Source organism: Sturnira hondurensis, unplaced genomic scaffold, assembly GCF_014824575.4.
Source record: "Sturnira hondurensis isolate 20B ecotype Veracruz unplaced genomic scaffold, ASM1482457v3 Scaffold0012984, whole genome shotgun sequence".
In the NCBI taxonomy this organism is placed as follows: domain Eukaryota; kingdom Metazoa; phylum Chordata; class Mammalia; order Chiroptera; family Phyllostomidae; genus Sturnira; species Sturnira hondurensis.
Genome location: NW_028085615.1, coordinates 560,488 through 579,538, shown reverse-complemented (window position 1 = coordinate 579,538; position 19,051 = coordinate 560,488). Strand labels below are relative to the sequence as shown.

Genomic DNA, 19,051 nt, shown 5'->3' with positions numbered 1-19,051 from the left:
ATTATAGTAGAGGATTTTAACACCCCACTGTCAAAAATAGACAGATCTTCCAAACAAAGTATCAACAAAGATATAGTTGCATTAAACAACACCCTAGATGAAATGGACTTGACTAATATATATAGAGCCCTCCATCCCAAAGAAGCTAAATACACATTCTTTTCAAATGCACATGGAACATTTTCAAAGATAGATCACATGATAGGACACAAAACAAGCCTCAACAAATTCAAGAAAATTAAAATTATACCAAGCATTTTCTCCAACCACAAGGGACTGAAACTGGAAACCAACCCCAAAGGAAAAAAAACAAAACTCTCAAAATCATGGAAATTGAATGGCATGCTATTAAACAGCAAATGGGTCAAGAATTAAACTAGGGAAGAAATCAAAAAGTTTCTGGAAACAAATGAAAATGAACTCACAACAACCCAAAACTTATGGGACACAGCAAAGGCAGTCCTGAGAGGGAAGTTCATAGCAATACAGGCTTACGTAAAGAAGATAGAAACATTTCAAACAATCGACCTAACCCTACACCTGTAAGAACTCTAGGAACAACAACATAGACAGCCCAGAGCAAGTAGAAGGAAGGAAATAACCGAGATCAGAGCAGAATTGAATGACACAATTTGGATGTAGGAGCGTTTAAAGATGTCCTGGAGGTTCCTAAGCCTCTCCTCATTTTGAATTCTTGTTTCTTCATATTTTTCTGTTTGGTCATTTTTTCTTCTTTCTGGTCCACCCCTTGATTTGAGTCCCAGTTTCCTTTCCATCACTATTGGTTTCCAGTGTATTTCACTTCATCTCAATTACTTTAGCCTTCATTTGTTCCTCTAATTTGTGACTAAAATCGACCAGTTCTATGAACATCCTGATCACCAGTATTTTGAACTGTGCATCTGAAAGGTTGCCTATTTCTTGGTTGCTGAGAATTATAGTCTCTGGGGCTTTGAGTTCTTCTTGAGCCTTATTTGAACAAATAATAAAGGAGAACTTCCCCAATCTGGCAAAGGAAATAGACTTCCAAGAAGTCCAGGAAGCTCAGAGAGTCCCAAAGAAGTTGGATCCAAGAAGGAACACACCAAGGCACACCATAATTATATTAGCCAAGATTAAAATGAAGGAGAGAATCCTAGAAACAGCAAGAGATAAGAGGACAGTCACCTACAAAGAAGTTCCCATTGGACTGTCAGTGAATTTCTCAAAAGAGACTTTCCAGGCAAGAAGGGGCTGGAAAGAAGTATTCCAAGTCATGAAATCCAAAGACCTACATCCAAGATTGCTTTATCCAGCAAATATTTTGTTTAGAATGGAAGGACAGATAAAGTGCTTCTCAGATAAGATCAAATTTAAGGAGTTCATCATCACCAAGCCCTTATTATATGAAATGTTAAAGGGATTTATCTAAGAAAAAGAAGATAAAAAATAGGAACGGTGAAAGGACAGCAAACTCACAGTTATTAACAACCACACCTAAAACAAAATCAAACTAAGAGGACAGCTAGATCAGGAGTGGAACCATAGAAATGAAGAACACATGGAGGGTTAGCAACAGGAGAGTGGGAGGAGGAGAAGGGGGGAGAAAGTACAGAAAATAATTAGCATAGATGGTAGGTAGAAAATAGATAGGAGGAAGGGCAAGAATAGTAGGGGAAATATAGAATCTAGAGAACTTGAGACATGTGGACATAAACTAAAGGGGAGATGGTGTGGGAGGAGGTTGGCAGAGTGGAGGGGAATGAAGGGGGAATTAGAACAACTGTAAAGGCATAATCAATAAAATATATTTTTAAAAAAGAATTAAATGACATAGAGATTAAAAGCACAATTCTAAGGGTCAATAATCCAGGAGTTGGTTTTTTGAAAAGATAAACATAATAGACACGCCTTTAAGTAGGCTCATCAAGAAAAGAAGAGAGAGAACACAAAAAAACACAATCAGAAATGAAAGAGAAGAAATTACAACTGATACCACAGAAAAGGAAGGAATTGTAAGAAATTACTATGAAGAACTATATGCCAAGAAATTTGAAAACCTAGGTGAAATGGACAAATTTTTAGAAAAATACAATCTTCCAAAACTCAGTGAAGAAGAAACAAAAAGTCTGAACACACCAAAAACAACAGACGAAATTGAAGCAGTAATCAGAAAACTCCCATCACGCAAAAGCCCTGGACCAGATGGTTTCACAGGAGAATTCTGCAAAGCATTTAAGGAAGAGCTAACCCCTATTCTTCACACACTATTCCAAAAAATCCAAAAGGAAGGAAAACTCCCCAACTTTTTTTATGAACCCAGCATCATCCTAATTCCAAAACCAGATATAGACACAACAAAGAAAGAAAACTTCAGGCCAATATTGCTAAAGAACATAGACACAAAATCCTCAACAAAATATTGGCAAATCGCATCCAACAATACATTAAAAAGATTATACACCATGACCAAGTGGGATTCATCCCAGGGATGCAAGGATGGTTCAATATCCTCAAATCAGTAAATGTAATACATCACATAAACAAAAGCAAAGACAAAAACCACATGGTCATATCAATAGATGCAGAAAAAGCTTTTGATAAGGAACAACACCCATTTATGATAAAAGCACTCAGCAAAGTGGGAATAGAGGGAGCATTTCTCAATATAATAAAGGCCATATATGAAAGACCTACAGCCAACATCATACTCAATGGGCAAAAACTAAAATCTTTTCCACTAAGATCAGGAACAAGACAAGGTTGTCCACTTTCACCACTTCTATTCAATATAGTATTGGAAGTTCTAGCCACAGCAATCAGACAAGAAAAGGAAATAAAAGGCATCCAAATCAGAAAGGAGGAAAAAAACTGTCATTGTTTGCAGATGACATGATAGTGTACATGGAAAATCCTATAGACTCTACCCAAAAACTGCTCAAACTAATAAATGAATTTGCCAAAACAGAGGGATACAAAGTCAATATCCAGGAATCAAAGGCGTTTTTGTATACTAACAATGAATCAGCAGAGGCAGAAATCAAGAAAAAAATCCCATTCGATATAGCAAAAACAAAAATAAAATACCTAGGTATAAACCTAACCAAGGAGGTAAAAGACCTGTATGCAGAAAACTACACAGCACTGAAGAAAGAAATCAAGGAAGACACAAACAAATGGAACATATACCATGTTTATGGATTGGAAGAATTAACATCATCAAAATGTCCATACTACCCAAAGCAATTTACAGATTCAATGCAATACCTATTAAAGTACCAATGGCATATTTCACAGACACAGAAAATTTATATGGAGCCATAAACGACCCCGAATAGCAGCTGCAATGTTGAGAAAGAAGAACAAAGTAGAAGGAGTCACAATACCTAATATCAAACTGTATTACAAGGCCACTGTAATCAAAACAGCCTGGTACTGGCATAAAAACAGGCACATAGACCAATGCATCAGAACAGAGAGCCCAGAAATAAACCCAAGTCTCTACAGTCAATTAATATTTGACAAAGGGGGCATTAACATAAAATGGGGTAAAGGTAGCCTCTTCAACAAATGGTGTTGGGAGAACTGGACAGCTACATGCAAAAAAATGAAACTTGAGCACCAACTTACACCATACACCAAAATAAATTCAAGGTGGATAAAAGACTTAAATATAAGCCATGACACCATTAAAGTCCTAGAGGAGAATATTGGCAGGAAAATCTCAGATATTTCACACAGCAACATTTTTACTGATATGTCCCCTAGAGCAAGGAATATAAAGGAAAGAATGAATAAATGGGAGCTCAACAAAATAAAAAGCTTCTGCATGGCTAAAGAAAATAGTATTAAGATAAAAGGAGAAGCAAATCTTTGGGAAAACATATTTGCCAATGATACCTCAGACAAAGGTTTAATCTTCAAAATATACAATGAACTCACATGACTCCACTCTAAGAAGACAAGCAACACAATTAAAAAATAGGCAAAGGACTTGAACAGACACTCCTCCAAGGAGGACATACAGAGGATCCAGAGACACATGAAGAGATGCTCAATATCACTAGCAATTAGAGAGATGCAAATTAAAACTACAATGAGATACCACTTTACACTGGTCAGAATGGCCATCATAAACAAAGCAATAGACAACAACTGTTGGAGAGGTTGTGGGGAAAAGGGGACCCTAGTTCACTGTTGGTTGAATTGCAGACTGGTACAACCATTATAAAAAACAGTGTAAAATTTTCTAAGAAAACTAAAAATGGACCTGCCTTTTGACCCAGCAATTCCACTGTTAGGAGTATATCCTAAGAACCCTGAAACACCAATCCAAAAGAACCTATGCACCCCAATGTTCATAGCAGCACAATTTACAATAGCCAAGAGTTGGAAGCAACCTAGGTGCCTGTCAGTAAATGAATGGATCAAAAAATTATGGTACATATACACAATGGAATTCTATGCAGCAGAAAGAAAGAAGGAGCTTCTACCCTTTGCAACAGCATGGATGGAACTGGAAAGCATTATGCTGAATGAAATAAGCCAGGTGTTGAAAGACAAATACCATATGATCTCATCTTTAACAGAAAGCCAAACAACAAAACAACCAAGCAAGCAAAATAAAAACAAAGACACTGAAATAGAGAACAGGGGGACAGCAAACAGAGGGGAGAGGGGAGGGAATTTCAGGGGAAAAGGGGAAGAGATTTAGAGGAACTAGTATAAAGGACACACAGACAACAACTAAGGGGGTGGAAATGGGAGGGTGTTGGGGAGCACGGGGGGGTGGCCTGGGATGGGAGCAAAAGACAGAAAACTGTACTTCAAAAATATTAAAATAATAATAATAATAATTTTTAAAAGGCACTATAACTTCAAGAAAGAAATCTAAATAAATATTCAGAATATCTACAATGTGTACATGATTTCTCCATCAAGCAATAAAGTTAAATATTAACAATGAAATAATAACTAAAAATGTCTGTCTGTCTGTCTAGACATTAGGTAATATAATAAGTAATCCTCATCTTAAAGAATAATTTATAGGTATAAAGTAGCTGTCTTAAAACATAATAAAATAGTAGTAAAAGCTTTGTAAGACTCTTTGAAGAATATAAAGAAAAATTATGAAGGCAATGAAAAAAAAAGTGAAAACAAGAAAGGTTATGGGTAGAGATAAATGTAATAGAGAGCTGAATATCAGAAAGTAATGGTACCAGTAAGATGGGCAAAAGTCTGGCAAGATCAATTCAGTAAAAAGAGAAGGGATGAAAAGTAACACAGACACACTTCAGAATGAGCACTTCAGAGGTAAAATATATTATGAACAATTATATATAATACATGACTTAAAATGGATATATTCAAAAAATAAAATTTATAAATTTGAGGTACATAAGGTACTCAACTTTTAGCCCAAATAGTTCCATATAAAATTTTACCAAACTTTATGTGACAAATGTAGCTTTTCTTAACAAGATGTCCTCAAAGTGGAAAAGAATGAGATTAGGATATTCTTCACTGCAAGATTAAATGAAGAGGAGACAAAAATATAGGCCTAATTGACTCATGAAAATATTATAGTTGTCAATAAAACATGAGTGAGCTCAACCTAAAATGTGCAGTAAAAATAATACACCCTACCATTAACTGGGTTTTATTCCCAGAAATTCCAGAATAGGTCATTGACACAAAATCTATTGATATAATTTGCCATATTAGAAGTCTAAGAGAAAAGCTACAAGGTTATCTCGATAGTTTCTGTAAATTGCACTTCATGATACCTCCCCCATTAACACAAAATACAGAACTGATTTTAAGGCAAGTCAGTGTACCAAAAGCATACAACAGATTTAATGAAAACGATTTAGAAAAACATTTAAGATCAGTTACATGACAAGAACACCCAAGGATACAGATATTTCAAGCACAATAATGCTATAAAATGAGATGAAAGTATGAGTTGTAAGAAATAAAAAGGAAAGAAAATATTTTAGAAAGTCCAGGCAACTTAACAAACCATTAAAAGAAATAAAGTCAGCGAGGCTGGTAGATAAAATATAATCTTACAGAATTGAGTAGCATTTCACCCTGCCCAAATGTCTCGGTTGGTTGGAGCATCATCCTGTACACCAAAAGGTCGCAAGTTCGATCCCCACTGAGGGCACATACCTAGGTTTCAGGTTGGATCCCTGGTTGAGGCATGTAGGGGAGGCAATTGACCCAGCAATTCCACTGTTAACAAACCGACACCCATGTTTCTCTCTTTCTCTAAAATCAGTAAACATATCCTCGGGTGAGGGTTAAAGAAAGAATTCAGTGGCATTTCAGCAAGAGCAGGCTAGGAAATAATGTACTTCATAATTTTACTGTTGTGAATGGTATCTGTCAAAGAATGCAGTAAAAACAAACATTAGAATTTTACTAAAATCTATTAAAATATCTGACTAAGTCCATTAAAAACAACTGCTTTGACTGGAATAGTGTGTTTGCATCCATGAAGCATATGTAGATGGTCAGTGTATCCCAAGCAAAATTCAAGGTGGCTCTTCTGATAAAATAAACAAATTCAGTGTAAATAAGAACGGAAGGATAAAGCCCTGGAGGAAGTAATCAGTCCTGAAAGAAAGGACAAGAGGACGCGTGCTGACACTGTTGACAGTGTCCGTGCGTGTGTGGTCCCACGGGTCATGGACTCCCTTACTGCCAGGACTCGGGCTGCCCATCGGATGCTGCCCAGGGCGTCGGGAGGTCTCACGTGGCTCTTGCAGCACGAGCAGGCCTAGCGACAGAAAGGCCCCTCTGCGTCCGTGTTCTAGTGGCCACTTCCATCCTCACAGATGGCGCTGGGGGGCGCGGAGCGACTCCTCGATGGGGACTCACTCCGGGAGCCTCCTGCGCAGCAGCAGCTCCCTGGGTCAGCTCCGCAGGCTGAGAGGCCCGGCCTCAAGCCCACTTCGGCCATTCCAGTGATTTTCCAAACACCCAGTTATTTGTATTGGAACCCATCAAACTGGATGAAAAGGAAAATATGCCATGGTTTATATTCCCTGTGCCAAACCTCTGTGATGTCCTCACATTGGATGCCAGTCGCATTACAGTCATAATAATCTAAACAGTACGCCGGTAAAGGAATACAAGAAACTGGCCAATATAAAGATCAAGTACAAAGAAACAGATCCATCTATAAGTAGAAATTTGCTTATAGATGAATGAAATAAGAAATTTGATATGTAATAAAGGGACCACAACTCAACGGGAAAAGAATGAATCTTCTAGTAAATGAAATGGCAAAATTTGGCTATTTGGAGAGGGGGAAAAAATCAAAACCCCTATAGTATGCCATATTCTAATAAAGATTAAAGATCTAAGGAGAAAGTCGACTGAGGGAAATTCAGAATAATAATTTTGTCACATAAGAGTGGGGAAAACTTCATTAAGATCTGGAAGGAAAAAAAACAGCAATTGCACGCCTAGGAAATTAACCAAGAGAAAAGAAAACACACGTCCACAAACAACGTTCACACAGGACTACTTTAGTAGCTTTATTCATGAGAGCCCCCAACTGGAAGCAACCCAGAAGCCGCCAGTAGGGGAGCGTGTAACGCTGCCCCTGTAATTCGCACCCAGGAGACAGACCCTGCGGGGAACGTAGGAAAGGAGCCACAGTGGAGGGCGCGCGGGGCGCACAGGGCGGGAGCGGCCTCGCGCAGCGTTGATGGTGCCTGAAAGGAGGCAGACACAAGAAGGCACCTGGAGCCCATTTATAAAAAGCCGAAGATGGGTGTAGAAATCGGGACAGAGTTTGGAGGTGATAGAGAAGAGGCAGAAGGGAATTTTCTGAGATGACAGAAAAGCTAAACTTCGTAATCGGTTGGAGCGCTGGTTATACAGGTGTAAATTTGTAACACTCAGCAAGTGCTACACTTAAAATGTGCTCCTTTAATTATGCTCAAATTTTACTTTATGGTAGAAGTCAGTTAAAGGAAATTTAATTATTTAAAGAAGAAAATTCCATTTCACCTCCTGGTGATTGGCTAAAGTGGACGCGAGACCCACCGGCTGCCCAGGAGAGCTGGGCACGCTGGATCGCGCAGGTGCACTGCGCGCTGCTCTCGGCCCTTCCAGGAAAGGAGCGACGGGGCGCCGCACCGCGGAGCCGGCCCAGGAGCGCGGCGGTAGCGGCACAGGGCGGCCTCGCAGGGCCGCTGCTGGGAGCATGGACCACATGGGCCTCCGCCTGTCGCTGTGTTCTGCATGCTGGGACTCGGTGTGCTCTACCACCTCTACTCGGGCTTCCCGGCCGGCCGCTTCAGCGTCTTCGGCCTGGATAGTAAGCCCCCGCGCGCAGTCCACGGTGGCACCCCCTGAACCTGCGCCAGATGCTGGCCGCCATGGCGACGGAGTGAGAGGTGCATCCGCGAGGGCAAGGTCCTCCAGGAGAAGTCATGCAACACAGCCCATGAGAAGATGACCCGAGAGGACATGCTATCCAACTGCAAGATGTTCTACCTGCTCAGGACCGCCTACTCTAACACGCAGGTAAATATGGAGGAACCTCAGGGCATTATGTTATGGGACCTTAAAATTTCCTAGGCCGTCCTGAAGGGAATAGCCACCCCTAGAGAAGCAGCAGCAGAAAGTGCTGCATCTGGACCGACGCGCCTGATGCTGCACAGGAATCTGCGGAGGGTCTGCCGGAGGACGTCACCACTGCGGAGTGTGCGGCTGTATAGATGGTGAGCCTGTCCTAGGAGTAATGCACAAGGGATTTTCTGGACATGGGGCTTGGGCAAAGGGGGATGCTGGGTCAGATGTGACAGCCCACACTTCCTCCAGTGAGCAGAGCCCAAGGATCGCGGTGTCTGGCTTCGATTCGGAGATGGTCACGCCATTTGCTCGCCATTTTGGAAACCAACTACATTATCCTGGCTGGCGGTGCGAGTTGTAAAGCTTTAGCGCTCTTGGATATGCCTGATAAGAGTCCAGAAGAAGCTGATCTATATGTTCACGGGACATACATCAAAAATTGGGGTACATGTACTGAGTGGCAAAGCCGTTTTAAAAGCCCTTGGGAGGCGTCTGAAGAAATCAGTTGCGCCGGTTCCCAGGCCCTGAGGAGGAGGGCTCCTGGCCAGCGACAAAGTGAGCCACCAAGTTGTGGTCAGAAAACTCCCAGATCTAGAGAAGGCAGGACATAAAGGAGCAAAGTGGAGTATAGATCGCAGCTCCTCCGGAGCGGAACGGTCAGCTGGAAATGCTGGAGGCTGCAGGGCACCAGTAGAGACTAAGGCCACCCCGAACTTCAGAAGGGTTTACGAAGCATCAGAGACTCATTTTCCCTGGAATAGGTCAGGGAAGATGAGCTGCTTCCTGTCTCAGGTACTGTCTTTATTTTTGAGACTATTTCCATACAGTTGTCACACACACAGTGTGTGTGTGTGTGTGTGTGTGTGTGTGCATATATTTGTGAACTAAAATCTGCAGCTGAGTCTACACTGTCAGGAGTCACTGTTTCACACAACACCGTGAATCTTCACTCTTTGCACTTCCATGCAGAATTGGGCTGGAGAAAGGATTGATTTCAGATAGATGTTTAATATTACTTTATACTTACATCTCGCTGAAAATAAAGTAACTGGGAGCTTTTACCCCTCATTCACATGGGAAGCCTAAGAAGCCACACTTCCCTTATATGAAACAAGTGCTCAATTGATTTATTCCTGAATATTTCTTGTAGATTAAAATAGAAAAGGCTTAATAAATAAATAAATACCCAAAAGTGCTAGTCATGAAGCAAAAACTCGACAAATTTGAATACACCAGCATTTAGGTTTTCTCTGGTCAATAAAAAATGAAGCTGTAGATATCTGGTAAGAAAGGTTATGTGCAATGGCCGACTAAAGTTATTTCCTTGGCCAGTCTTTAGTCAGGCTTCTATACCTTCTCCTGGGACCATATGTGCACTTGGTTCTAAAAATCCAGTTTTATCAAGAAACCTGCTAAAAGAGTGTGGTAATCTGATTTATAATAAGAACTATATATTTGCATATTGGGTCTTTATCCTCATTTCTGATACAGAGCTCCTAAAATCTTTCCAAATCCCCAGTGATAAGAGCCCTGGGGGCATCTCTCATTCTGATATTTGGACTTTCACCCCAGTTTCTAAGGGCTCTGGAAACCTCTGTAAGTTTCTGAATGACAAGAACACTGGAAGCAACTTTTATTAGGTGACTCAGGGTGGGCTCCCGGAAGAAAAACAATACTGTAAACAATAGTATAGGGTTCCGGGAGCTTCCAGATTGCTGAACACACCCCAGTACCAGGAGGTGACACATTCCAACTCTGTGGGGACAGAAGCTCCTGCATTCTGGACACTCTCAGGTCTTGCCCTATTTGTCTCTTTGTCTGGTAGTCCATCTCTATCCTTTCTCATATCCTTCTATAAAACATTAAGCATCTCTCTGAGTCTGTGAGCTTCTCTAGCAAATTAATAAAACCCAAGGAGGAGGTTGTGGGAGCCTCAGATCTACAGCCATGTGGTCAGAAGCACAGGCAACAATCTGGACTTGTGATTGGCACCTAACATGGGGTGGAAAAAGTCTTCAGGGGCTGAGAGTTTAACCTGAGAGGTCTGGTGCTTTTCTAGGTAGATCATCAGAATTCAGTTCGATTGTTGAACACCCAGCTGCTCTTCCAGAGAATTGCCTGGGGGGAAATACCCAGTTTCAGAAGTGTTGTGAGTGTGGGAATAGTGTGAGAACAAAGGAAAAACACAGGAGGAAGACCAGGTTTCCCTAAAGAGACAGTGTGACCAGACTCCCCACCCTTGATACCTGATCACCTTTGATATCTGACCAGGTTCCTCATCCTCCAACACCCCCAGGTGATGTCCAATCATCCTGGCCTGTCTTCAGCATGAATCCTATTAAGTCAATTTTGCCAAAGCTTCGCATAACCCCAATGTTTCCTACTAGTGAATTTTCATCCACGGACCCCCCCCTGCCCCTTGGCTACAAATTCCTTTTTGCCCATGCTGTATCTGAAGTTGAACCCCATCTCTCTCCCCCACTGTAAGTGTTTCATTTTGATGTCCCTGTACCTATTGTGATGGTCCTGAATAAAGTCTGCACTACCTGCCATAGTCAAAGGGTCTTTTGCTTGCTAATCAACAAGAATACAAGAAACCAAATAGGAAAAAAAATGAGCAAAGGATTTAAATAGTAAACATTTACAAGAAGCTTTAAAGTGTAATAAGCACTTTATAGCTTAATAAGCACTATGGACACACAAAATCAACAGCAACCAGAGAAGTCATAATTAAAATAACGAAGAGATATTAACTGACATTTTAAAGTGTGGTGAAATTAGGACACATGGGTATCGCAGCTGCAGAGACAGAGGTGAGGATTCAGAGCCCTCCAGAAAGGGAGAATGGAAGGTGAGCCTCTCAGAAAAGAAACAGAGCCATCGCAGGGCACTCCTCCCAGAGAGCTTAAGGCGTGTGCTCCAGGGTCCGTGGCAGGATTCTGGTGGGGGTTAGGGGGGGCAATGGACAAGGTGAGTGCAGATAATAAACAAATATGCAAAAGAAACTACAAGACAGATGCGCTTACTCTAACAATTATAGACCCCAAAGACATTGATAAGGAAAGTAAAAAATAAACTAAGTTAATACCATATTATTATTTGTGTCTGTTAAAGTTTCAAACACACGGACCATGCTCTTTGAAGAATATATGGACATGTGTTAATATTCGTGCTTATTGCAAGGGAAGAGACATTGAGAATTAGGGGGGAAGGAGGAAAAATAAAATCAATAAGAATGGTCTTGCACAGGTCAAGGGTGACAATCAGTTAAGAACTGGAGAGCATGATTAATTCAACTATTTGAAATTAAAAAATGGGTGAAAGCAAATTGAGAGAGGTGATGTCAGAGGAAGTGTGAAGGATCCCCTTGGTCTCTCCCCTTGAAGGTTCAACAATTCTAACAGCTATAATTCAACATTATAATTATATATAATTATAATTCAGCTATAATTCCATGCTCAACGCAAAGCTTGCCCGAGAGATCCACACACTGAAACATGCAAAGGTGGGAGAGTGGGAACAAAAGGGCAAGGTAAGAATGGAGAAAGGCTGAGAAGATCCACAGATGTAGCGGTGTGGCTGGGAGACCACAGCAGGGCTCAGCATGAAGAGGGGAGGAATCTGACTTGACTGGCACTCCTTTCAGCTGGGAGAAGCAAACAGATTCCGTGGGCATTCCTGCGGCAGTGAGCAATATGAGCTGCAGCTGAGCCCAGAGACCTGGGAAAGACATCGCAGGGGCTTGTGCCACAGTTGTCAGGTGATCAGTTTTCCAGACAGAGAAACGAAGCCATAGAGCCCTGCTGCTCCCCAGGCTCCCAGAGCTTGCCTCTCTTCATCCTTGGTATTGGGCTGCAGAGCACATTATCTGGAAACCCCAAATCTGCTTTTTTCTTTGAGCAAAAGGTACACTCTGTGACCAGTCTGAGGGCTGGAGTACAGGGGTAATCCCATGGAGGTCCAAGGTCACCATTACCAGGAGAGCAAAAAAAAAAACATAGAAACTGGCTTTGCTCCTCCAGCCCACCCCACCTGCACGAATCCCTGCTACACTGATGGCAGCATCTGGCTGCAGGAATAGCACTGGAATCCCACAGAGCTAAAAAAACTTGTGATTCAGGATTTCCAGCCAAGATGGAGGTATAGGTAGATACACAACCTTCTAAGCTTCCTTCTACAACCAAAAGAAGGACAACAAAAAACTTTAAAAAAAAATAACCAGAACTGCCAGAAAACCAAACTGTATGGAAGTCCAACAATCTAGGAGTTAAAGAAAAAACATTCACCAGACTGGCAGGAGGGGTGGAGATGGGCAACTGGGGCAGAGAGGACATGCGGCAAGGTGGCGGCTGGAGGACTGGGGCGGGTGAGGTGGCAGCTGGTGGACCGGGAGGTAACACATTTGCATGAAGATAAACCAGGAGAAACAAATGGGGAGCGAGACAAACCATGCAACCCAGGGTTCCAGAAGTGGGACCCAAGGAAGCACACACCAAGATACATCATAATTACATTAGCCGAAATTAAAGAGAAGGAGAGAATCTTAAAAGCAGCTAAAGAAAAGGAGACAGTTACCTACAAAGAAGTTCTCATAAGGCTATCAGCTGATTTCACAAAAGAAACCTTTTGGAAAATAAAGCCTCAAAACCTCTGGCTGAAAAACCTGTGGATGTTGTGGTGGCGGGAGCAACTCCCAGCCTCACAGGAGATTTTACTGGAGAGACCCGCAGGTTCCTAGAGTACACAAACTCAGCCACCAGGGAATCAGCACCAGAAGGGCCCAATTTGCATGTGGGTAGTGGGGGAAGTGACTAAAAACCAGCCAAGAGCTGAGCAAGCCACATTGTTTCCTCTCAGACCCCTTGCCCCCACACAGTGTCACAACATGGGTTGCCCTGCCCTGGTGAATGCCTAAGGCTCTGCCCCTTACAATGTAACAGGTGCACCAAGACAAAAAAAATATGACCCAAATGAAAGAATAGATCAACCTCCAGAAAAAAAACAACTAAGCAGGAAGAGCTAGCCAACCTATCAGATGCAGAGTTCAAAACACTGGTGATCAGGATGCTCACAGAATGGTTAAGTATGGTCGCAAAATAAAAGAAGAACTGAAGGCTATGCAAAGTGAAATAACCAAAAATATACAGTGAAGGGAAGAAAACCAAGACTCAAATCAATGATTTGGAGCAGAAGGAAGAAATAAACATTCAACCAGAACAGAATGAAGAAACAAGAATTCAAAAAAATGAGGAGAGGCTTAGGAAACTCCAGGACAACTTTAAACTTTCCAACATTCAAATAATATGTATTCCAGAAGAAGAAGAGGAAGAGCAAGAAATTGAAAACTCATTTGAACAAATAATGAAGAAATTCCCCAATCTGGCAAAGGAAATCGACTTCCAGGAAGTCCAGGAAGCTCAGAGAGTCCCAAAGGAGATGGACCAAAGGAAGCACACACCAAGGCACATCATAATTATATTAGCCAAGATTAAAGAGAAGGAGAGAATCTTAAAAGCAGTCAGAGAAAAAGAGGCAGTTACCTACAAAAGAGTTCCCATAAGGCTATCAGCTGACTTCACAAAAACCTTCCAGGCAAGAAGGGTCTGGAAAGAAGTATTCAAAGTCATGCAAGGCAATGACAAGATTACTCTATCCAGCAAAGCTTTCATTGAGAATGGAAGGGCAGATAAAGTGCCTCCCAGATAAAGTCAAGTTAAAGGAGTTCATCATCACCCAGCCCTTATTCTATGAAATGTTAAAGGGACTTCTCTAAGGAAAAGAAGATAAAAAAAATATGAACAGTAAAATGACAACAAACTCACAGCTAGCAAGAACTACACCTAAAAAAATAACAAAAACAAAAACAAACTAAGCAAACAACTAGAACAGGAACAGAACCACAGAAGTGGACATCACAGGGAGGGCTACCAGTGAGGAGAGGGAGGAGAGAGAATGGAGGAAAAGGTATGGGGAATATGAAGCATAAATGGTAGCTAGAAAACAGACAGGGGGAGGTTAAGAATAGTATGGAAAATGGAGAAGCCAAGGAACTTGTATGTACGACCATGGACATGAACTAAGGGGCGGGGAGATTCCAGAGGGAGGACAGGTGCAGGACAGAGGGAGATGAAGAGGAGAGGGGGAAAGGGGACTATGGTAATAGCATAATCAATAAAATATTCTTAAAAAACAAACAAACAAACTTGTGCCTAATTCATGTGGCTCAGTGGATTGAGTGCTGGCCTGCGAACCAAAGGCTCGCCGGTTCAATACCCAGCCAGGGCACATGCCTGGGTTGCAGGCCAGGTCCTCACTTGGGGGTACTCAAGAGGCAACCGCACACTGACATTTCTCTCCCTCTCTTTCTCCCTCCCTTCCCCTCTCTCTAAAAATAAATAAATTTTTTAAAATCTCAAACAAACTTGTGCTTCAGCACCACCTACTGGAAAAGTAGAGAAAGATTTTTTTTCATATTATTCCACTGGAGAAGTGTCACTAATACATAAAAGCTAACACAGAGAAGGAATCCATCAGATACCACAAATAACCAAGGTCAACTGGCAGCTCAGAAAGAAAATAAAAAATTTCCAGAAAAAACTTAAAGACATGAAGATATGCAATATAAATAATAAAGAATTCAAGGTTGTAGTTCTGAGAATACACAACAAGATCAAGAAAATACAGAAAGGCAGTTTATTGTGCTCAGAAAACAAATCAATGAACAAAACAAGTCCTTTACCAAAGAGATTTAAACTTTAGAAAAGAACCAAAGAAGAATTCTGAAGATGAAGAACCCGATGAAAGAGATCAAGAATGAACTAGTGAGCACAGGAAATAGAGCTGACCAGATGGAGGAAAGGGTTAGTGATGTTGGAGATAGAAATCTAGAAATGACTCAGAGAAAAGAAGAGAGAGACTTGAGCATAAAAAGAAAGGGAAGAGCTCTATGAGAACTGTCTGATTCCCTCAGAAAGAGCAATGAGAACAATAGGCTTTCCAAGGAAGAAGAGAGAGAGGAAGGAATGGAGAGTCTATTCAAAAAAATGGTGGATGAGAACGTTCCGAACCGATGGAAAGAGCAGCTGGATCCTTGAATCCAAGAAACACACAGAACACCTATTACTTCAATCCAAAGAGGCTTTCTCCAAGGCACATCGTATTAAAACTGCCAAAAATTAATAACGAATGCTATGGTGGTGATCATATTACAATATATAAATGGACCAAATCAATACACTGTACACGCCTTAGACTAATACGGTGTTATATGTCAATTACATGTAAAGTTAAAAAACAGTCTTCTTGGATAACAACATACCAGGACTGGAAGGGTCAGGAAGAGCGAATGGGGAGTGGGGTGCTCTGGAGACAATTCTTTTAGAAAGATGTAAAAAAAATGCCTGTTATCCATAGCTGTTCTACAACTTCAAAAGCATTTGAAAAGTAGAGAGGTGAAAGTCACCACTAGAAGTCACTACTTAAATCAAAAGCATTTGAGTGCATGACTTTGCATTCGTAGTTTCAAGAACCTGTTTATTCAAGGAGCTGCCCTTGAAGCTGGCAAGTGGGAAGATAATCGCTCTACCTTGATGAGTAAAGACAGGTCAGGAAGAGTCAGGAGTCAAGTGAACTGGCGACCGACCCTGGTTCCAAAGCAAGGCAAGGGAAGGAGTGACGGGGTGGGGGCCACTCTGTGTTCTTAGAGGATGCTGTCAAGGTTCAGCCTCCTTGAGCACAAATGCCCCACCCTTCCAAGCTGCAAGCCCAGCCTCCTGCTCCCTGTTTTCTTTCTCCGGAGAGGGCAGGGCCCAGAGTCGAGACTTACCGGGGTTTTCTCAAGAGACAATTTCCCATCCTGCCAGTGTGACTCGGCCTCTCAGCTCTTGCCTTGCACTCTACTTTGGGTGGTGTGGACCAAAGCAGCCAAAAGCACAATGTGACGCCGGATGTGGCATCTGACCACGGGCTTGTGCTCCTGCCAACCACCAGCTCAGGGGACGAGTGTGTTAGAGAAGGAGGGAACCATTGGGAAGGGGAGGGGCGGGGAGGGGGAAGGCGTGCTTTGGTGTGTGCGCACATGCACACAAGTTCGGGAAAACAGGAGACTGGGGTGTGGGAGAATAGACCTAACACTCTGGGTCGCTTGGCCTTCAAGGAGATCCCAGGATTGCAGGATCAAACAGGGTAGGGGCTTTCCTGTTCCTCAGAAATCTGATGTCAAGTGTTTCCCAATACTTTGTCCTCTTCCAAACACACAAGAAGAAAGCCTCTTGTAAGAAAAAGAAAAGCAAAAAGAAAGAAAATCTCAGTGTGTTCCTCCAGTCGTAAAAATCAAATCATCTGTAAGGTCCTTCCTCAAAGGTCTGACACTTCAAAAGACAAGACTGAGAAGAAAGAAAGGAGGGTGGTCCTCATGCTGTTCGAGGTGGGCCATGGAGAAGGCGTTCTTCCTGTTGCTCCACGGCTAAGGCCACCAGGGGAAGGAGCCAGGGACTGATGGACCCATCCGCACCATCTGGTCCCCGCTTCCTCCCCTGCACCGCCCGGCACAGCCACAGAGCACAGGCTGGCTGCAGTGATAAGGCCGGCGATTCACTGGCTGCTGACGCCCGGCCACTGCTGATGGGGGAGCGAAACAGCTTATTCATGGTGCCCACTGCCCAGCAGAGTGCAGACAGGTGCCTGGCTCCCTGCACTTTCCAACCAACACAAAACTGGCTTGCCACATTCAGTAGCTCTGAATATTTCTGTTTTTAAAATATTTTTCAAATAAGGATGTCAAGGTTGATGAAATTTTATTTACTCCTACTCATTGTCAGACCTCAGAGGTTCAAGTGCCTTATGGTTCTTTCTAAATTTTCTCTTTTAATCACAAGCTTGAGAAAAATTATGTTTGGAAGGGGACTGTCACACACCCCGTTGCAAGTGTTTGCTTCATCTGATTCACTTGGCAGAACCTCTGTCCCAGAGCCCCGCTCCCCAGGCTTTCACATCCACACCAGTCGCATGAGGACCCTGGTAGATGCAGGTTCTGACGCTGCCAAAGCAGGTTGATGTTCTGCCTTTCTCACAAGCTTGCAGCTGACGCCACTGCTCCTGGCCCATTGAACAGCCTGACAGATGCTAGGCCAGGGATTCCTTAACCCTGGGGCCAAAGCAGCAGCACAAGGCACCTGTCATCTTGTTTGAAATGCTAATGCCAGGTCTCAGCTCACACCAGCGGAATCAGAAACTCCGGGGCTTCTTCCTGTTGCCTGCTAAGGTTTGAGAACCACAGCAGTAAACCATTGATTAATTACAAATAAACTCATCAATCCCCAAATGCTCAATTAAGTAGGTCCCTATTAGGTCCTGGCCACTAAATGACAGAGATGTGGGCAACACCACAGGTCTCCAGTTTCTCCTACGGAACGCTGATTCATGAACCACCCGGACCTCACACGTTTCATCTGTGGAGGGAATGCAACAGAAGTGAAAGAGAGCTTCTAGTGAAGGAGGGTGCTGCAGCGACATGGCTGTGACGACTGAGGGAACACAACCGGACTGCACACTGCGCAGCTTCCTGTGGAATCTCAGTGCTGTGCAGAAGGACCGACAGTCCTTTCAAAGGCAATGCCTCCACCCACCCCTCCCCCACCCCGCCCATGCAGGTCATTTCCACCCTGGACAGGCTCCTGGTGATAATATCTACTCCCTTGCTCTCACGTTTGTCCTTTCTGCTTGGTCCCCTGCCTACCAACTAGTTTAGGTTTCACGTATCTGAACTTCATGTAGAAAGCACACACGATACTTTTTCTTTGCTCTGAGAGAGGACAATGGCCCCACCCTGTGCTTTCAAAGGCAAACATGTAATCACACGTGTTTTTCTTCTTATTAAATTGTTAAGTGTTTGGTATTGAAAATCTAAAAAAGTGCAAATAAGAAAACACATAAAACATTTAAGTAACCCAGAGTCCTGCTACCCTGAAACAACTCCCATGTGCATTTTGATGTCTATTAACAGTCTTTGCTCCGTGAACGCACACACACCCGTTGGTCTAAAGAATTCCAGAAAGGAGAGCTCTCTGCACACGTGTCTGTCTGCACCAGCAAGTAGGTTTTCAAAGACCTTTCCCCCTCTTTACTGAGGTGTGATTGGTGTGCACAAGCAGGATTTATTAATGTATTCCATCTGATGGGTTTGAACATTCCTGACACCATCAACACGGTCAAGGGGAGAGACATGCCCATCCCCTTCACAAGTTTCCTGGTGTCCCTTTGGGGCGCGCGCGCGCGTGTGTGTGTGTGAAGAACATTTAACATGAGATTTCCCCTCTTGACGAAATTTTAAGTGAACAGTATGGCAAATGGCATATCTGACAAGCAGTTAATTTCCAAAATATGTAAGGCACTCCTACGACTTCAGAGCAAAACCAAAAGCAAAAATAACAAAACAACTCGATTTGAAAGTGGGCAAAATACTTGACTAGACATGTCTCCA

At 42.6% G+C, this 19,051-nt stretch overlaps 1 protein-coding gene across 1 annotated transcript in view; it reads right to left on the bottom strand.

The window, feature by feature from the left end:
• Positions 1 to 16,595, bottom strand: part of GCSAML (germinal center associated signaling and motility like) — a 49,766-nt gene extending 33,171 nt beyond the window's left edge. Inside the window, exon 1 of the mRNA XM_037060888.1 lies at positions 16,397 to 16,595. Coding sequence (XP_036916783.1) covers positions 16,397 to 16,425 — 29 coding nt within the window. The 5' untranslated portion in view covers positions 16,426 to 16,595. The remainder of the gene's footprint in view (positions 1 to 16,396) is intronic.
• Positions 16,596 to 19,051: the final 2,456 nt, after the last annotated feature.